Genomic DNA, 20,280 nt, shown 5'->3' on the forward strand with positions numbered 1-20,280 from the left:
GCTAAGAGATGCAGAGGCGGTAGTCCTGAAATCACGTTTAGAGCATTAGTGGGCGAGGTTTTATATCCTCGGGTAATGCTCAGGAGGAATGGTCTTTGTGCTGAGCGTAGCAGATTCTCCATTTTAGTAGTGATCGTTATGCCCCACTTGGAGGCACCATATAGTGCAATACGTTCAGCAACTACAGAGTACCACGTCTTAAGCATCCTCGAAGAAACTCCCCATGTTGGTGCTGCTGTTCTGAGCATGGAATGAAATATCCTGTGAAGTCGTGCCTTGACCTCCTTTAAATGTGGCATCCAAGTCATTGTGTCGTCAATTATAACTCCAAGGTACCTCAAGTTTCTGAGTATTTTAATATTTTTCCCATGAAGGTTGATGCACGGGGTTCTTCGATGGCGCTTACCTGGACAGATAAGCATACCTTGGGTTTTTGAGTTGGCAATAGTTAACTTATGGTCATTGGCCCATTTGGCCATCTTGTCCATTGCTTGTTGCGCCCTAGTCTCATATGCGTTGCGTCTGTGCCCTTTGGTTACCAGCAAAAAGTCATCGGTATAAGCCAGTATTTCCGTGTGAGGATCTGTGTTAAAGAGAGTCAGCGCTGTGTCCGCTACAAGATTCCAGAGCAGTAGACCCAGCCAGGATCCTTGAGGACAGCCTCTATTGACGGAACGTGAGTGCACTCCTGCGTTCGTAGTGGCTTGTAAGCGGCGATCACTTAGGTAGCTGTAAATAAGGTCAAAGAGAATCTTGGGGCTACCCATGTCCTGTAATCTCTTCAGTACATCGGGCCACCACAACGAGTCGAAAGCGCCCTTGTATGTCCACAGAGACAATGAGACTATGTTGGTTATTTCTTCTGTTATTTGCTATTAATTTCGTAGGTGCTGCAGCGCGTGATCCACCGATCTGCCAGGAATGAAGCCGTGTTGTTTGTCATTTATGCTTTGTCTAGACAGGATATAGTGTTTAAGTCTTTGAAGGACGACTCTTTCTAGTACTTTACCCAATGCAGGAAGAAGGCAAATAGGCCGGTAAGACGTTGGTACATTAGGGTCCTTTTTCACTTTGAGGAAGAGCACCACCTCACCAAGTTTCGTGCCGGCTGGGAAATATCTGTTGCGCCAACACGCAGTAATATAGGCATACAGTAACTCCGGATGCGTGCTGTTAATGGCTTCCAGAATGCCATTATCTATCCCATCAGGACCTGGTGCTTTATTGGTGTTTAACGCTTTAACAATGTCGCTCATTTCTTTGGCGTTTGGCAGCGGTTTAAAATCTGTTTTCTTGGTATTGTAATATTGCTCAACACTGGCTTTGATATTTCTTTGTGCGGGATTATCTGTGTCTGCGTTATCAGGTCTAAAGATATTGTCTAGAATGTGCGCAACTACTTCTGTGCTAGTTGCTGCTCCGTGGCTTATTGCGGCAGTAAGATTAGTAGAAGTAAACATCTTATCATGTGCAATACGGAAGACAGTTCCGAACTTAATCTCAGTGTTGGTACAGTACTCTTTCCAGGATGAAAACTTCGCTTTTGCAATCTGTCTTTTGTAAGCAGCTCTGTGCTTTCGAAAAATTAGCGAGTGTGTCTCTTTCTAAGGGATCCTTGCATGCTTGCATTCTGCGGCTTAGGGCACGGACTTTGCTGCGTTCAGCAGTCAGCGTGGTGCTCCACCAAGGAGTGAATTTCGGGGCTGCGTAATGTTTCTTTTTCAAGACTTTTTCGCACACTGAGAGCAGTGTTTGCATAAGATCTTCATGCATAGCGTCGATGTCTTTAATACTGTTGCAATTGTTACATTGTGCCACGAGACTTACAATATGGGTTGAGAGTGGATCTTTAAATTTGTTGAGGTTTATATACTTCGTTTTCCATCTGTTCTTTGTTATAAATTGGTGCTCCGAATCAATTCTGAACTCAATGTAGCGATGGTCTATGAACGTGCCAGATACACTGTGTAAAAATATTTCGTAATTGTAAAATTATTATAATAAGTTAAAGAAATATCAAAACTGCTAAAATTGTCGACGAACCCTGCCGAGACCCACAGCTTAAGAAAGTTTAAGTTTTTAGAGTATTAAAAATGATAAGAAAATTTAAACAACTGAAATTTTGATTATGGTGCATTGGTTTTTTAACATTTTTTAATACATTATCCTATATTGGTTGGCAACAATTCTTGTAAGACACGTTTTCTTTGAGTTGCAAAATAATAATACCCTTTGTTCATACACTATTTGCAAAAATAGTTTTGAGTTCAATCAACCATATTGAATCAGTAGTGATATTAAAAAAAATTGGATCTAATTGTTTTAAGAAGAACGTAATACTCATAACTATATTGTTTATTCAGTCTATAAATCTGTTTTTATATTTGAAAACATGCCATTTATTTCGGGGTGAACTAACAAAAAGACATTCTCTTGAATTTTTATGAACACTTAATGGTATAACTAAAAACAGTTTTGAAAAAAAAAAAAAAAGGAAAAAGAAAATAATGTGTAGAAATAGCAGAATTTGTTTTAGTGAACAAGTGTTTTGGAGTGAGAAAATTTTTGTTTTTGGAGTGAGAAACACGAAAAATCAGTTGTGTCCTCGTCTGGGTTCACACCACGGATATTCTAGTTGCACACTAAACGAACCACGACATACACAAGCAAACAAGGAGAGTGAATGCGATTATTAATGGCCGTTTCTGCGCCACTTGAAGGGTGATTTGAGAGAGGCACGAGACTCAGTCGATCCATTAAATCCATATTAATCCATTAAATCCATATGCTTTTAAATTATCATCCGCTACAGTTTAGCTCCCTACTACACCGTAGAGACCATTGTTTTTTGAAGGCAAGGGATAAAAAAAATCGATTAGCCCTTATTGGTATCCGAAGCTGAGATCGTTCAGTTTTAGCTGAACGTGATATCGCTTTTATCACGAGAGCACATGACGACGATGCGATGATTTCTTGTAAAGGAAAAAGTTTTAAGATTAGAGTTTGAGAATATTTTTTAAAAACAAATTATGCACGACACGGTATATGTGTTCTGAAATTTTATAGATTTAAAATATTTTTTAGGAAATAATCGTTATATTTGCTATTAATATTCCTGCAGGCTGAACATAACAAAGCAGTATAAAAAATACTTTATATTATGAAAATACATACATTCTCTTGAAATTGATACATGTAAACTTCAAAAGCTGTTCGCAGTGATACACAATTAAAATCTGCCTATTGTCAAATTATGAAATTTGTTGCCAGTCTACGCGACATAAAATTTTTAATTCGTCTTTCAAATTTACAACACTACTTGTCTTGCAACAAAACGAGTGAATTAAAATAGGTAAACATTTTTTAAATATTATTAGCATTTATTTACTCGTATTATCTACTTATTAAACTCTGTTGACATATATTAGATACTTCAGTTTTTAAATATTATTAGCATTTATTTACTCGTATTATCTACTTATTAAACTCTGTTGACATATATTAGATACTTCAGTTTTTAAATATTATTAGCATTTATTTACTCGTATTATCTACTTATTAAACTCTGTTGACATATATTAGATACTTCAGTTTCAGAGCTTTGCATAATCTCTCTAGTAAGCAATTCTGGATTCTTTTCGATAGAAATAAATTATATTTTTTTATGTCATTTTAATCGTATAATTTCGCAGTATTTTGGGAGGGAGAATATTCTTAAGGTAGCAGATTGTTTCTATTTACAGTGTGCTGCAAGAAATGAAAATGCTTACTTTTGTTTAATTTTTTAAATTTATTTCTTTTTTTTAAATAAGATCTAATTTCTTTGTAAATTTTCTAACATTTTCTGAAAGTATTTATTATATAAGATGTCTAAAAACTGCATTATCAGTTACTATTCGATATGTATATTATGCCTTTTTGTCTCTTTTGAACTGTCACCTTCACACCTAACGCCTTTGATATCTCTACACCTAACGCCGCCACACTTAACGTCCAGATTTGAACCTAAATCGACCTACAAATTTTCAACGGCCGTTGTACTACAGGTAGTCTGTTTAGCAACTGGGAAATTTCATTACTGAATTAAATGTTACAAAGACTGAATCGAATGTATCCAGTAGACACTTGTTTACAACTGAAATAGTTTATCATTTTGTAAAGATTAAAACTTAATCAAGAATGCTAATAATTCTTAGAATTGTTAGAGTTTTGACCGTAAGCATTTCTGTTAAAATTTTATTGTTGGCTTATACTATATTAATTAGTGTGTAAAGAATGAGAGTTATATTTTAAGATAACGCCTGATTATATTATGAGTAAAAACAACTAATAAAGGTAATTGTTTTAAGATCTTGACTTAAAAGACCTACTGCGCAAGATGTTTTTTTCATGGTGTAGCTTTTATGTGGGAACTAAATGCGACTGATTTCATTTAGAACGTTTTCTGTCTTTCTCACGTTAAAATTCAGTTATCTGCCTTTCGGCGCCTTAAGAATAAACAAAATACAAGCACCTTCCGACCGTTTAAAAGTTTTTCTGCGATTCACTAATTCTCATCCATTTCGTTTACAATGAGAAAGCATGTATTCGTCAGCTAATCATCTGTTTCTACTAATTTCGGTATCTTTAGTAAATTTAAAGGTAAACTTGCAATATTTATTATTTTTATTAACAAGTTTTCCCTTAAGTTTGATGTTTCCCATTTGAGTTGCTTACTTCATTCGTTAGATTAATTCTGATCACAAATGACTCATTTAGATGCATTATTAAACAGAAAGACTACTTTCGTCATCCATGAATAATTGTATTAAGGATTAATACCTGAATAATTTAGCTTCGGAAAGAAAGGGGTTCTTATTTTCATGCTGCCTTGGCTACTGGAGGATCATTAGACTAATAATACCATATCCTTCTCAAAAATGCTTTAGCATCTCAAATATATTTTTAATATAGCTTTCCAAGATTATGAGAAATACTGAAGTAAAAAATATTTTTATTTCAGCAGTCAATACAAATAATTCATTGTTTATAAAAATTCATATTTTTCCAATTTAAGTGCCACTTGGAAATGATAAAGATGATATGCTATCTTACTGTAGTTTTTATTTGTACTTGCAAACATCCTTATTTATTTCACATAATGAGTTTCTCATATTTATCTTGTTTGACTTATTTAGCTTCGCTTTTTAAATATATATCTGAACAAAAGGGCAAAGTATTGAGTTGCTACTTCAGTTAGTTTTATTTAAACAATAATGTTTCCTATGAATTATCAAAAGTTATTTTCTTCCGGAAAATGATTTCTAAAACTTTGAGCAAAAGAAATGACTGTAGTTTAAAATTTCTTTAATTTACCCCCCCCCCCGTGCAGTTACAAATTTCATTTATTTTATAAAAAAAACCTTCTCTACTGTAATCCTCAATGTTTGACTCATATTTTGGGAAACTACGGACCCTTGTAATAGTATTGTGTCTCTAAGGAATGGTAGAACTTAAAATCCGTCAATGCGAAAATCTGCGTCTGTTCGTCTAAGCCATTCCTAAAGCAACCAAGCAACGAAGAATAAAGCAGCTCAAGCATTTCTGGGGAGTAACTTCTCTATAGCAACTATATAGAACATATTACATAGTTCATGGTCATGTCACTGGCTATACCGTCTTTGAAACATCATGGTAAATCGCCCGCTATCGTTATAGCTAAACTCACCAAAATCTGTTCGCCTTTGTAAGGGGAAATTAACTATGTCAGTTCTACACAGCAATCACATATTTTACAGTTGTCTTCAGATATTTTCACTGCGCTACCTAAAATTGACCATGAAACAACATATAATGCTAAGTGTAATATCATCACTGGAAATTTCAACGTGGGCAGTAAATTATGGGTGCTCCGGTGGGTAATGTTAGAACATCTTCTATCTTGGATTACCTCACATATGAGAAATTGATTATCCATCTACCATTGACAATCCTCAAAGAGTAGAAGGTATGACATTCCGTTCTTTAGCAAACGATCATTGCCTAGTCCAGTTTTCTCTTGATGCTACTCAAAAACTGTATTCATCATAAATGGGACATTAATGATCTATCTTAACCGGTTTGGTTTCAAGAAAAATTACCTTTGTCATATGGGGTGAGAATTGCGATCCCGACACTTGATATTTGATTGCATATTTATTTCAAACTAACATCTCGGAAAGCCGGCAGCTGAAAATTGCTGTCATGGATCAACACTGTTTTTAAAAACAGGCCTTCGATGCATTGCAATAAGGCGTATACTTTACAGGCTCTCATAATGCAATTATAATTGCCATGACACAACGCAATTATGAGCATTTCCAAAATGAATAATAACATAATTTTCCAAAAATATAATTTAACTATTTGATGGACAGATTTAGGAAAACTTAAACTCTTGTAACTTCAGAGGTAATTCGAAAATCATTTAGCCTTTTAGCTTCAATATTTTGTAAACACTTGGTGCGAAGAGAGCTCAAAATAGGGTCATACTTTCCACAAGTCTTTGTATGACAGCTAGTGGTATTTTCTTCCACTCGGCTTGGAGAAGACATAGAAGTTCTTTCACCGATTTTGCACGGGTAGTGCACCCCTGAATTCGGCAATGCAACTCGTCCCAGAGGTTCTCGATAGGGTTCATGTCTGTACTCTGGGCAGGCCAGCCCATTCGATGAACTCCATTGGCACCATACCATAGAATTATTGCATCGATGTTCCATGGAACGATCGATGCAATAATTTGCCAAATAATGAGAATGCATTAAATCTACTAATGGTACAATATCCTTTTTCTCCAGCAGGTAGCGAGAAAGGGACCCTTCCCTGAGCGTTAAATCTATATTGAAGAACAAGCTGATACAAAAAATTGTGAATTTCTTACAACTTAAAAATACTTATTGAAATTTTTGCTTTTAGTATACATCGTGTTATAAAACTAAGTGAAGAAATTTTAAAAGATGATAGAGCATACAAAAGCATAATTTTTTCTTCAGAAAATGTGTGGGGTATTATGTTTATTAATCCAGTTACCTTATTAGTCTATTTTTAATATAACCGCTACTTTTGTCTACTCTCAACAGGATGCATATTAGTTAATTAACACATTTAAGCCCAAACTTCTTGATTTCCAGAGAGAAATTTGGCTCTAATCGTTAACTGGTTAAGCTGTTATAAGTTCCTTCTACTGAGTTGATTATCGATTTTACCTTTTTTAGCCACAGTTGCTTCGTGAAATATATTAAGGCTAAGCCAAGATTTATTTAGGCGCGTGTTATATTGCTTTTAATATTTTAGTTTAAGTAGACCTTTTGTTCTACTTTTTCACGCAAACAGCAGAGATTTGGTTTTCTATTATTGTTATGAGTTTTGTGTAACCATCAGCTTAAGGTATTGATAAAATGGTTTATTTTAAACTGCCATCTGAGTTTGTGGTTAATTTACTTAGAAGAAACGACAGTACGATAAATCGTCTTTCTGACTGCATGATTCTAGGAGTACGCATTTAGAGTTGTATAGAACTATACAAATGTATAGTTGAGTCTTAAGTAAGTAGCTGCTGGAGGATGCTTTCCACTTCTATGAACACGTCATCTTTCAAAGGCATATACTGTTGACGTTGCATGCCTTCTCGTTATTCGGACTTCGACGGGCTTCAAAAGCCAAGCAGGCAATGTGTCTTTCTCAGTAAAAAAGAAGCTCAGAATGAATATAAAATATTGCTAAAGGTAGAGCCTTCGGTCCTTCTGAAGGAATAGCACAGAAAGGTAAAAATTTGTTATCGTTGTCTCTTAGAAAACAAAAGCTTGACGAAAATCCATGAAACTACTGATTTGAAATCATCGAATTAAGTAAATAACCATTCGAACTTTTAAAATATTTAGGAAAACAATTTACTTTCCATGCCCTAATTTTTACATTAAAGTAATATACAGGGTCATGAATATTTTTGTAAAGCATTTTTATAATTCTTGATAGATAAACTGAGCAACATATACAGAATTTTATTAGACTGAAATAAAGGCGAAATCATCAAGATTTGAAAACAAGTACACAGTGTGTCCATCTTTTCTGATCCAACAGACATCAGTGCAATAGCCCGTTTCGTCCAACGCACTTGTTCATCTATCATGAATCGACAATTCGAAACCGCAGTATCAGTGCAAAGCTTGTCATGATACTATGATAACAGAGCACGGAGAAGAGGCACAAAACAGTATAATTCACAACCTACGCAAGAAAACATTACCTGGATTCAAATCTGAAAAATGAAGTGTCTAAAGTATACATGCTTCTCCTCCTCCAGCATGGCCTATTCAATTTGCTAGGAAACGTGTTTCAGGTACTCGGGAAAAGTTTCTGTGCTTTTGTGACCAATTTAAACAAAGATATCCCGATAACTCATTTTGATCATCATCATCTTCCTTTCATTCAATTGTAGTATCAGCCTCTTGTCCAAGTAAATTCTTCCAACGTCGCATAAATATGTGCTGTATCAACAAAATGGGGACACGTTAAGTGTTTCTGAAATATCGCCACAAAACATAATGAGTTTAATTTTATTTCAGTGTTATAAAATTCTGGGATCGGCATTTTATGTGGGTAGTCTATGTAGTAATCATTAGACAGTTTATGTGAAGTTTATAAGCCACACTGGTAAAATTGCGATACATCATTCTCTTCACGATCCCTCTCCAGCATGTATCATTCATCATTTTTTAAATTCGAATGAAGTTTTACATAAATATATTTATTGATTTCAGCGTCCATAATTCCCAGAATTATTTTACTGATTTCAAATTTCGTAGATCATGCATTTTCTCATGGATCCTTTTTAAAAAGAAACTTGAAATGAAATACATATTTATTACTCATATTAATTTCTCTGTGGACTCTTAACCTGTAAACAGAATATTGCAATAAAATTTTGCACGTAGCCCGCAACTCCAGTCCTACGTTATTAAAGTAATACCTGAATATTATTTTATGCATGTTGTAGTAAATTTATTCATGTTTTTCTCGTTAGTTTATCCCTGTTAGGTTTCAAGGAGTTAAGAGATAAATATCAGTTTGGCTCTCTAAAATATATGGAGAACTAAGAAGAATATAAAAGAATAAGTATTGTCTAAATTCACAACGAATTCGGAGCTTTCCACAAAGATAGCAGAATTTTCTATGGGAATGGAAGAGCAGAAAATCATGAAAATATTTTAAATCACTAAAAGTCTTATTTTCAACTGAAGTACTATTTAGCCAAGAAAAAATACAATACGCGCTTGTTTAAGCAATAATCCCTTAACATACTGTAATCATGTAATAAACGTTATTTATTTACAATGTATAAAAGCTTGCCACTTTTATAGAATTTCTACATTCTTCGTTTTATCCTTCATTCCCGTCGAAAAACGAAACATCGTCCTCGTTATTTGAGGTTCAATTGAACTTTACCTGATATTTTTAATAATTGATTTATTTCTTATATAGCACATCTAACATAGTAATGTCATATGCAAATCGCTATAATATATAAACTTTTCTTCCTTTTGGAAATTCGTTTTAGTGTTAGTGTTGTGATGCGCAATGAATGGCAAAAGTTTGAGCAAAATCATAAAGAGATAAATATTTATACAAATATTAATCCATTGCTGTGATGCTTACACGACTTGTTAGCGTTCGAGCTTGTTATAGAGCAGGTGATATAATTTCAAACAGTCTAATTATTCATAATTCAGCATGGTTCAATTAATAAGCATGGTTCAATTAACTTGATCCAAATCCCTAATTCTCATTAATTATAACTCTAGTGTTTGGTGAAATTCTGATCTCCAGTAAATGATTGAAAAGGGCAAACCAGATCGTGAACGCATAAAACGCGTACTGTTTCTACTATTGCAAGTTCTTTGGGGAAATCCAAATACTCACACTTTCATGATCCTATTAGCCACGTTTAAAAAACAAATTAAGAAATTTTTATAATATGTATTCCATAGTTAAGTTCATAATATTTCCAAATTTCATATGCTCAAACGTAAAGATACAAAGTATACACCTCCAAGGTCAGCTTTCGATCGTGAATTCAGTTATTTCAGAAAATTTGCAAATCTCAGTAGTTTATCATCCCACATTAATGAATAAATCGTCGTTAAAATATTTTCGTATGATCACAAGATCATAACATTCTCTCTTTAACATTGAGGGTTAGAACTAAATGGTTACTTCCTTCTTTGATTTGATTAATTATACAATTCCACGTATTTTTCTAACATTAATTTTCGTGCCCTTTAAATAGGCTAATTTTTATAGCCTAACTTTCGTTGTCATTTATAAAATTTCCAATGCGATACTTTAAATTTCCTAACCCAGATATTCTTTCCTGTGCCATATCCTTGCCAGTGTGGCTTAATATATATTGATCAAACAAGGCGATCACCAAAAATCATGAAGCTTATCTTCGGGAAAAGAAATAAATGCAGTTCTTCAGTCCAAATCACTGTTGGATGGAAAATGATAACTTCCAATTTTCTGCAATGAAAAATATTCAAAACTTCTTCAACTGACAAACTAAGTTTTCTAAAGCCTCTTCACACCCACGAAATGTTTTTCCTGTATCTGTTAATTATCCAACTTTTAATCCCTGTTTGCAGTTATCCTTTGAAGAATTCGATTCTTGGTTGCTTCTCACTCCCATTTTTTTCAATAGAAGGCTTTGAGATTGCAGTTTTTTTAGAAGCACAGCTTATATGCTTTACTCATGCGCAGTAGACATCTTTTTAGCACTGGAACTGTGTAGATACATTAGGTTATTTCGAAGCAGAAGACATGAAATATGAACACTCCCCTCGGTGGCACTGGATCCTCGAGCCTCTGAAATACATGCCGAGTGTGCCAACCATTACACCACGAAGGCATGCTAAGAAGGCGGAAGAAATACCTTACATACTCCTCTTTTTAAAGTGCGACTGGGGATTAGGGAACCCAATCGCCAAATCCTGGTGGTGAAGAATCATCATCCACCACCGTTTTTAGTTCGGGTGCCACTTTAGAGATATTAGGTTATTTCGAAGCAGGAACATGACATATAAGCAGTGCCCTCACCGGGACTCGAACATCGGACCTCTCGAATACGCGTCGAGTGTGCCAACCATTACACCACAAAGGCATGCTAAGAAGAAAATGCATTATAATCTTCGTTTCTAGGCGATGAATACAGACATCAGCCATGCATTGTTAGCTGTTGAGGAATGTGCGTGCTGTGTTGAAGACTAGACATTTAACATAAATTTCTTTCATATGCAAAATTAAATTTTTAAGCAATATACATAAGACAAAAGATAAATATTTAGTACTATTCGGATTAAGAATTATCTGATATGAATTACTCTAACCATTTTCTTTTTATCAGTTGAGGGGGAAAAAAAACTTCGAAATTACCTTTATATTTTGTTCCTATGAAATTTCTTTTGTTTGTATGACCACGTGTTTCCTATTGCCTCAGTTTAATACTTACCGCTCAGGAATGTTTTGTTTGACCTTCGAAAGCATGGAATAAATAATTGCATTTTTATTTATGTTATGCTACTTCGTGTCGCTAATTTTTGGTTTCTTCATCGTTCAGTTTATTTTACCTTTTATTTTATCATATAATATATTTATTACCAGAAGAGTATTTATTAATCAGTTACCTTAAATTGCTATAAAAATTAATAGCTAAAATATGTTATTTACCCCAATTTTATCATATCCCATTCATGTTCTCAAATTTTATATAATAGCAAAAGAAAGTCTACATTACAACAATGTAATTTGTACGTCAGTTTTGCTAGATTTTATTTTGTGAAAATTTAACGCAAAGTGAAGTGAGATTTGCTTTCCATTTCCACGAAAAGTGGCTTCCATGAATATAAATTGAACTGAAAATTATTCTATAGAATACGAACGAAATCATTATTTTAATGAAGGTAACCTTTTATGCAAATATGTATTCCCGATAATGTTCTTATTACTATAATCTAAAACTAGAATATTTTCTGTAGAATTTTCTTCACATTTTCTATGTTAGACAAACTTTTGGTATCATTTACTATATATAACATATACTTCAGTGTCATTTATATAGCACTAAATTATTAGTAATATATATGTTGCATTACAGGTATTTCCGAATAAAAAAAGAGAAGTTTGTATATATTGTTACAAAATGCCCAGCTGCAGTAAGATAGCTTCCTAGGAAGGCGGATTAAGGATTGCCATATTCGGTCAGAAATCGCTCATTTGGCGGCAAAATTGGCGATATGCCATAGAAGTATGGAGAGGTTTCCATAACGAATTCTTACCGGTTTGACCCGGAATACTCTCGAAAGCAGCCCAAAACCAATATAAGCCCTTCCTGTACGCGAAGTAGTAGTCGATTGCCAGTCTATAGTGTGTCTCGTAGTCTATCGAGTTGATCGTCAGTCTAGTGTCGAGTTGGTCGTCGAAGTATCGCCAGTCTAGCGAGTGCAACGTCGAGTTTATCGAGTGTATCGTCGAGTGCATCGCGAGTTGTATTGAGGAGAGTCTCAAGAGTACGTAGAGTTCCAACGTTTCTTTGGAGCTGTCCTCAGTAATACTGGCTAAATAAATTGTGTTTTGATACTTCACCAAGTGTCGTCGTTAATCACTCCAAAATTACAAAGCCGTGTATAAACGCAACACTATTTAATTTTATGTGACAGCGTTAACTCTTGGGATTAATTTACTGTATCTTTTAAATAACACCTGATAAAATTTCGTTGTCTTTGTTGAAAGTAATAAAAAATGCTGGAATACTCCATATAGGAAGCGTGGATATTATGGTGATGGTGATGATGTGTATATTTTACTTTCCCTTCAATGTAATTGCGGATTCTAAATGATTATTATGAGTTATATCTACAGCAGTTTATATCAATGTGTACAATAGGAATGCCAAAATGCAACAACGAAATTAAAGACCAAAACATATGCCCTGGAAAAACACAAGCATATGAAAAGTATATCCTACCAACAGATTTGACCTTTGGCAAAACGCATTTTCAGTACGCTGGTAATGAGTGTAGGAAAAATTATCATTTGACGAAAAAATAAACGAAAACATACAAAAAGGCAGAAAAAATTCAATAGCAAAAGTCTGAAAGCTTTTAAATTTTATATTATGCCCAAAGGAGCATTTTTTCAACGTTTTGTATGTTACCTTTATTTATTAAATATCATGTTCTTCGCACTTAAACCATGCAATTCAGTTCATCAGCAATATCGCAAAATAATTTTAAAATGAGCTTATCTTTAGAATTTCCGATACACAGTCTCGCGCGCAAGAGATATTTTTTTTCTTCGTACAGTGTTGCCATTGCTCGCTTTGAAATCGTTGAGTTCATTAATCAAAAGTTCGTTAAAAGTTTACAAAATATGAAATAGATAATAAAACAAATTCCAAATTTAAAATTTGGGTTTCCAGATGATTATATTAGCAGTAGGATTACGTCATTCAAAATTGGATGGCTGTAGGTACCGTTGTTTCATCACAATGCGAGAAACATACATAAATTTATGCAGATTCTACATTATTTAATTTCTTCAAACATAATACAGGGTAGTAATATTTGGTGGCAACAGTCTGAAAAGTAAAAGGCGCATTCAGAGTGATTCGACACAAAAAACGAAAACAGTAGCCCCTCAGAGACAAAGCCCCTTTGGAATAATATTGTAATATGTGGCCTGCCACTTATAATTATTTATTTCTTTTTTAAATGACGATTCTAAAATTATTTGTTGTCTTAATTATTTTTCTTTGCATTTGATCGCAATTTCGAATTTAAAAACAGCGTTTTAATAGTGCTATGTAAGAAATGAGTAACAGAATAAAAAGAGTAGATCGCATATTATATAAACACTAACTCATATAAAAGCTTAGATTTTATTTTTCCAGAACACTTTCAGTTTCAGTATCAGATTTATCTAACAAGATGCACTTGATTCAACAGGGTAGAATTCTTTGATTTTCTTTGAAGAGGAGGAGAGTTTTATTCCCGTATTTAAATTATTTTAAGTTCTCCTTCCATTTTTTTTTTCGATTTAAGATCCTTTAGATTTTACCTTGTTTCGAAGAAACATTCTTTAGTTCCTAATATAAAGACTGCTTAGCCCTGCCATATTTTCTTTTTTAACCTCCGATATTCTGCATAGTCATAAGACGTAGCGTAGTATGTCCTCCCACGCATACATTTACGCGGATTTTTCATTACTTAATTTCTTTAAATATTATATAGGGCTCTAATATTTTGTGGCAACAATTTAAAATTGAACTGACATTTAAAATTTTCAACGCAAAATGGCAAAAGGAAATTAATTGACCTTCTGGCTAACACCTTTTGGGCTAATAACGTTATTACTGTTAAATGTCTGGAAAGCTACCAAACACAAAAAGATTCGGGGGACGGATAAAAACTCTGGTGACGGATAAATGCTTCATTTTGATAAAGCTGAATGCCACCCCACTTTTTCGTGTCACCAAGTGTTGGCCAAAAGTGTTGGCCTTATTTTGAGCAATTCTTTAGTCTAGGTACTATTACCTTGCTCTAGCCAAAATGAGATTTTCCTTGTAAAAGGTAACTTTATCAAACCCATCCATCCATCATTATAATAATGTGAATAAAAATGTTAAAAGCTCCGACAAACTAGATGTAGATGATTACATTGGAAGGCTTCTGAGACAATTAACTATTTATTACATCAAACTAAAATTCTGTCATCTAAGCAACGTAGGCAAGATATGACGAAGATGGTAATCAGGCAATCATAATGGACGATTTCCGTGTATGTTAAAGGAGTAGGGTCTTCGTCAAGAATATGCAGTACCCCAAGGTGATAATGTGGCTTTATAAATTTCTTCATAAATAGTGTTTTTCTAGACCAAACGTTTCATTATTTTTATGCCTTAATTCTTATTACTTTAAATCCCTTACTATAAAAATGTCCAGGTATTCTGAAGAAGATATGCTGTTTAGTACCTGTTATATAAAGATACTGTAAAATTATTCCGTACGCATTCATGCACTGTATCTCTAAAACAATGGGTTTTGTCCAAGGGAGATTTTATAGTTTCAAGGGGAATACGGTCAGTCTTTTATACATCTGCTAAGTATTTAATTTGGGTTTACGAATATAAAAGATTACTTTGTAGCGTTGCGCGCCTCCAACTTGCACGCAACCAAGAGGTGACTGTTGAAACTGGATAAAAGACAGAGTCTTGTTAAGGGTTTAAGTCCCTTTTTATTCAACGTAATAAATTACAAGTGCGTGCTCTTGACGCTCACAAACTACGCCAACTTGGCGGTAAAATAAAAATAATAACCTGAAAAGAAACTAAAGACAAGACTCTAACTACGAAGCTCTCTAAAAGTAACTAACCTCACCGCGTTTTACAATACCGCTGCTAATTCAACAAACTTGAAGATCACGTTGAACGATTAACAATACTTCCAGGCAAGCACACAGGCCGAAACGCGGGGTTCTTCAATTTCTGGCTAACTACCTCCGCGCTCGTGAAGTAAGAACAGCACACCTCGAACTCGTTTCCTTTCTATTTAACTCAGAATACTTCCGCTGATAATTTGAATCCTTGCGCGTTCTACTAAAATTTACATACTCTGGCATTGGCAGTTCCAGGGGAAAGTAAGGCTTGACAGGAAAGGTAGTTTAAACTTAAAATAAATGTTAGTTAAAATAAATATAAACCCTACAACTTTTATTCAAATTTGGTATTTATCTGCATTTTCTATAATTTGTCTTGTTTAACTTACGCTAGAAACAATCTAAATTTAGAAAACTGTATATGTGTTTTTGAATTTTGAAAAGGAAGGGGGTAATGATGGTCTAGTAATGGTGAAAGGGCTGCATGGTACAAAAAAGGTTGAGAATCACTGCTCTAACGAAATACTATGACCATAACGACAGAACTGAAGCAAAAAACACTTCAGAAGAATACAGTTGTTTTGTAAATGGTTTCATTTAAAATCCTATGTATTCTTTTATCGTTAAAAATTGTTACTATGTTTTCCTTTTCTAGTTGCTCCCGTGTGCAAGTCTCCGGACACGAAGATTTACGGAGTCTCAAAAACAGAAGCTCTAAACTTGACATGTGATGTCGATGCTGATCCTCATAGTGTTCTTTTCATGTGGTCATTCAACAACACTCTAGAAACAGTTGTCTTACAGAACTGGAGTAGTGAAGAGCATCGCAATATCTTTGTATACTCACCGAAGAATGAAACAGGATATGGAATACTACAATGCTGGGGTCGTAACAGCATAGGCAGCCAAAAGGAGCCTTGCATATTTAGAATTGTGCCAGCAGGTAAATGTAATTCTTAAACTTCTTAGAGTAACGAAATATGTTTCTAAAATTTTCAAAAATATTTTCAGGAAAACTTCAGTACTTATGGAATATTGGGAACACATTCTTTAATTTATTTAGTTATTTATATTTAGTTATTATCTATCAGTCCAATGCAAGTAAAAAAATATATTATTCCAAGTTCGTTTTTATCGATTTTAAAATTTGCAGTAAATTACTGGAATGAAACTTTTTAAGTTGTAAATTACTGGAATGAAACTTTTTAAGTTGTTTGTCTTTCCAACAAACAATACCTAATATTTTATTAGGCTTGTACGGTTTATATTTATTTTAACTAACATTTATTTTAAGTTTAAGCAATCTTTCCTGTCAAGCCTTACTTTCCCCTGGAATTGCCAATGCCAGAGTATGTAAATTTTAGTAGAACGCGCAAAGTATTCAAATTGTCAGCGGAAGTAATTTAAGTTAAATAGAAGGGAAACGAGTTCGAAAGTGTGCTTTCTTGATTCTCGAGCGTGAAGGTTGCTAGGTAGAAATTTAAGAACCGCGCGTTTCGGCCTGTGAACCTACTTCGGCAGTTAGTTGAATCTTTCAACTTTTTATTAAGAAAGTTTGCTGAAATCTCAGCTGTATCTTAGAACGCGGTTAATTAAGCACGTTTATAGAGCCTCATAGGTAGTGACTTGTTATTTATTCATTTTTAGTTGTACTTTCTTATTTTTATTTAACCGCCGGGTCGGCGTAATTTTTGAGCGTCAAGTGAACGCATCTGTAACTTCTAAAGTGGAATAAAAGGGGAGTTAAACAGAGTTTGTGTGATTCCAGTTCATAGCAGTCACTACTATTGTTGCGGGCAAGTTGGGGCCACGCAACATCACAGGCTAATAACTAAATATTTTACTGTAACACGTATTATTAGGTCTATTCTGTATTATATAATTAAATCCTAAAAATACAATATATTTTATAATTAAATTATAATATTATAAGTGCTACTGATTCATTTCTTGCATGCTATGGCAGATTTCCGTTCTTAATATTTTTCATGCATTGGAGTAATTATGCTTTAAATACTAAAATATACTTTTTTTCTGACTTACCAGAGTATTCTTCGTCACATGTGACTAAAATGAAATCGTGGGACTACTAACAATGACAATTTCTAATTAAAATATTCCAAGAGAACTTCACGTAGCCACTCTTATACTATATGTCATTTCTACGCTATCACTTTATCGTTTGTAAAAATTATTTTAATATCCCTCTACAAATATTATATATTTCTAGACGGTTCCATGTCTAATAGCACGTAACAAAGCGCACTGTGATAGTTATATTTGTTATTACTATTAACGCATATTTATTTGAACTTAAAATGTTTAAAATTTTGGGCACTTGACTGATATTTCTTAAGTCCTAAATGTTTAAGAGTTTAATCACGGGACCTGATATTTTTTAAGTCCTAAATGTTTAAGACTTTAATAAAGGGACTTGATATTTCATAAATCTTACGTGTTTTACGTACAGCTTTAAGAATTCAGATACGAGTTTGAATAATATAAACTCAATGCTTGAACAGAATATACAAATAAAATAGTGAATTTCTTTTCTAGTACATTTGCTTCAGCAATATTTGGGAAGCTGCTGCTAACACAAAATTAATGACTGTTAATATTGATATCAGAACTGATTTTAACTTTAATAAATAGATTCACTAATGACAATATCTTGATAATGTATGTATCAGTATTTAAAACAGAATAGTTTTATTACTAAAATGAAGTTTTAATTTTTCTGTTTGCTCATAAATCCTCTGTTCTTGAAATCCACAAGTTTTTACTATTCTTCTATCATAGCATTTTCTGTTTCAATATAATATTTGTATATTTTACTTCAAATTCACTAAATGAATAATACGGTTACAGTATCTTTCTGCCTCTTTTTTTTTTTTTTTTTTTTTTTTTTTTTTTCCCTCGATTGTCTATCTAATGCCTCTAATGAGTATTTTCCCTTAATGTATTCCCACTCAGTTTAATAGCGTCCCCCCCAATAGTTTTAGCTACAAAGTAACCAAACATTTTCTTAGTGTTTATAAAAGAAGTAATCTCTGTACTTGTGAAAAAAAGTGGCCGTAGTAATTGCGCATAGTATCAACCCATTCGTCGGAAGATTTTATTCTGTTAGACCAATTTATCTGCTTATGCAAAGCTTCTCTTCGATACTCATGCATTCTTTTCAGTATTTCCATCGGCAATTTGTGCAAATACATCTTGCTATTCCTTCAACTGATCTAGTTTCGTAAGCTCTCCTGTGGGAGTTTACTGAGATCCCTTCGAAATAAACTCCAGCTGTGCAGCATTTCTATTTTTTCCTTCCACTGCTTTTGAATTTCAGATTGCAGAGTCAAATAGTGCAGCTTAAAGTAATATTCAATAAGAAAATTTAGACTAGGAAATACAATTTGGCAATATCATAGAAAACAGAACAACAGATAATGGGTATTTGCCTGGCGTTTGAAAAAATTCTCAACATTATTCAAAAGACGTGAAATATATATAGATATATAACGAAACTCCTCCAGTTTTGTTTTCAAAATGGTTTGAACGACTGTTTTTTTTATATTGATTTTTGTTCACTGTATAATTTACGTTATCAAAGTAACATACGTGGAATTAAATCTTCGTATAACTAGCTAAACAGACATTATAGTTATACATAGTAAAAGTTTTACTTATTATAAAAGTAAAACACAAAACTTTAGCTTATCGCGATATTTTATTTTAAAATTTCGTATCTTTTACATCGTGTTCGACTTGCTTTGAAAGGATTGGTTAAAAAATAAATTACGATAATCAGAGGTTGATTGTTTTTCCTTTAATGCCGTTCGGTGATAACTTATCAGACTTATTAGCGTGCAACATGCTATACTTATAATTTTATTAGATGTAGTTACACTGAATAATTTCAACACAATTTATAAATTTTCAGATTCTAATTCATAATTTTTTCAGATTCTAAAATCCTTATTGATATTCTCATGCAGTTTTATTAATTTACAATTATAACCTAATGACCATATAAAAATTACATAAATTAGAAATATTTCTGATTTTTAATTTCATGCAAATAATGTTAAATTTAAGCTATGTACTAGTACTGAAGCTTGCATTCTTCATTAGATCCAGAACACGATTTTTTTATGATTCGTCAATAACATGTTTTATTTGAAAGAAAGTTATTATTAATCAAAATGTTTTCCGACAATCTGCGCAACACTTACCATTATTTAATCTATTAATATCAAAAATCTTTTTTAAAGTGATATTTTATTTTAGTTCAGTAAAAATGCAAGCTTTTTATTTGTATACGACGCTTGAACATGATCGTAGTTTTCAAAATTTTGTTTTTTATTTTTACAATGAGTATAAACTTGTATTCGATAACTGTAAACAGAAACGGCGTAAAAAGTAACGTAAATCTTTAGATTTCGTAATATTACGAAATTGATCTTTTATATTTCAAAATGCAATAACAAAACTATTTTCATTACTTAAACCACTTTTGATATTGTAGCTATATTGCTACGAACAATGATTGCAAAAATAAAGGCCACATAAGAACTTTTATGTTCACTTTTATGTTAGTCACACAAAATATTTACTTATCTCTTTCGCAATGTATTATTTATACACTATGATTCATAAATCTCCGAGTTCTACTATTAGTCTCAATATTTACCGCAACAATGAAAAATGTTTGCTGTTCGAATAGATGTATTTGGCCGCCAGGTATAATATCGAAATTATCACTTTCAATAAAATGGCGAGAGACGTACGTCATCGCGTGAATTTGTGCGTTCAAGGATGCGGTGGCCTTTTCAGGCATCCCCCGCA

The 20,280-nt window shown here is 33.3% G+C and overlaps 1 protein-coding gene across 1 annotated transcript in view; it reads left to right on the forward strand.

Annotated features, from left to right (window-relative positions):
* The window catches only part of LOC118182172 (protein turtle-like), a 553,469-nt gene that overhangs the window by 363,027 nt on the left and 170,162 nt on the right, over positions 1-20,280 (forward strand). The window contains exon 7 of the mRNA XM_085818215.1: positions 16,100-16,387. Within this exon, the coding sequence (XP_085674341.1) occupies positions 16,100-16,387 (288 nt within the window). The remainder of the gene's footprint in view (positions 1-16,099; positions 16,388-20,280) is intronic.

This window comes from Stegodyphus dumicola, chromosome 6 (genome assembly GCF_044657685.1).
Source record: "Stegodyphus dumicola isolate Sdum_Otavi_A_Nest chromosome 6, ASM4465768v1".
NCBI classification, from domain to species: Eukaryota; Metazoa; Arthropoda; class Arachnida; order Araneae; family Eresidae; genus Stegodyphus; species Stegodyphus dumicola.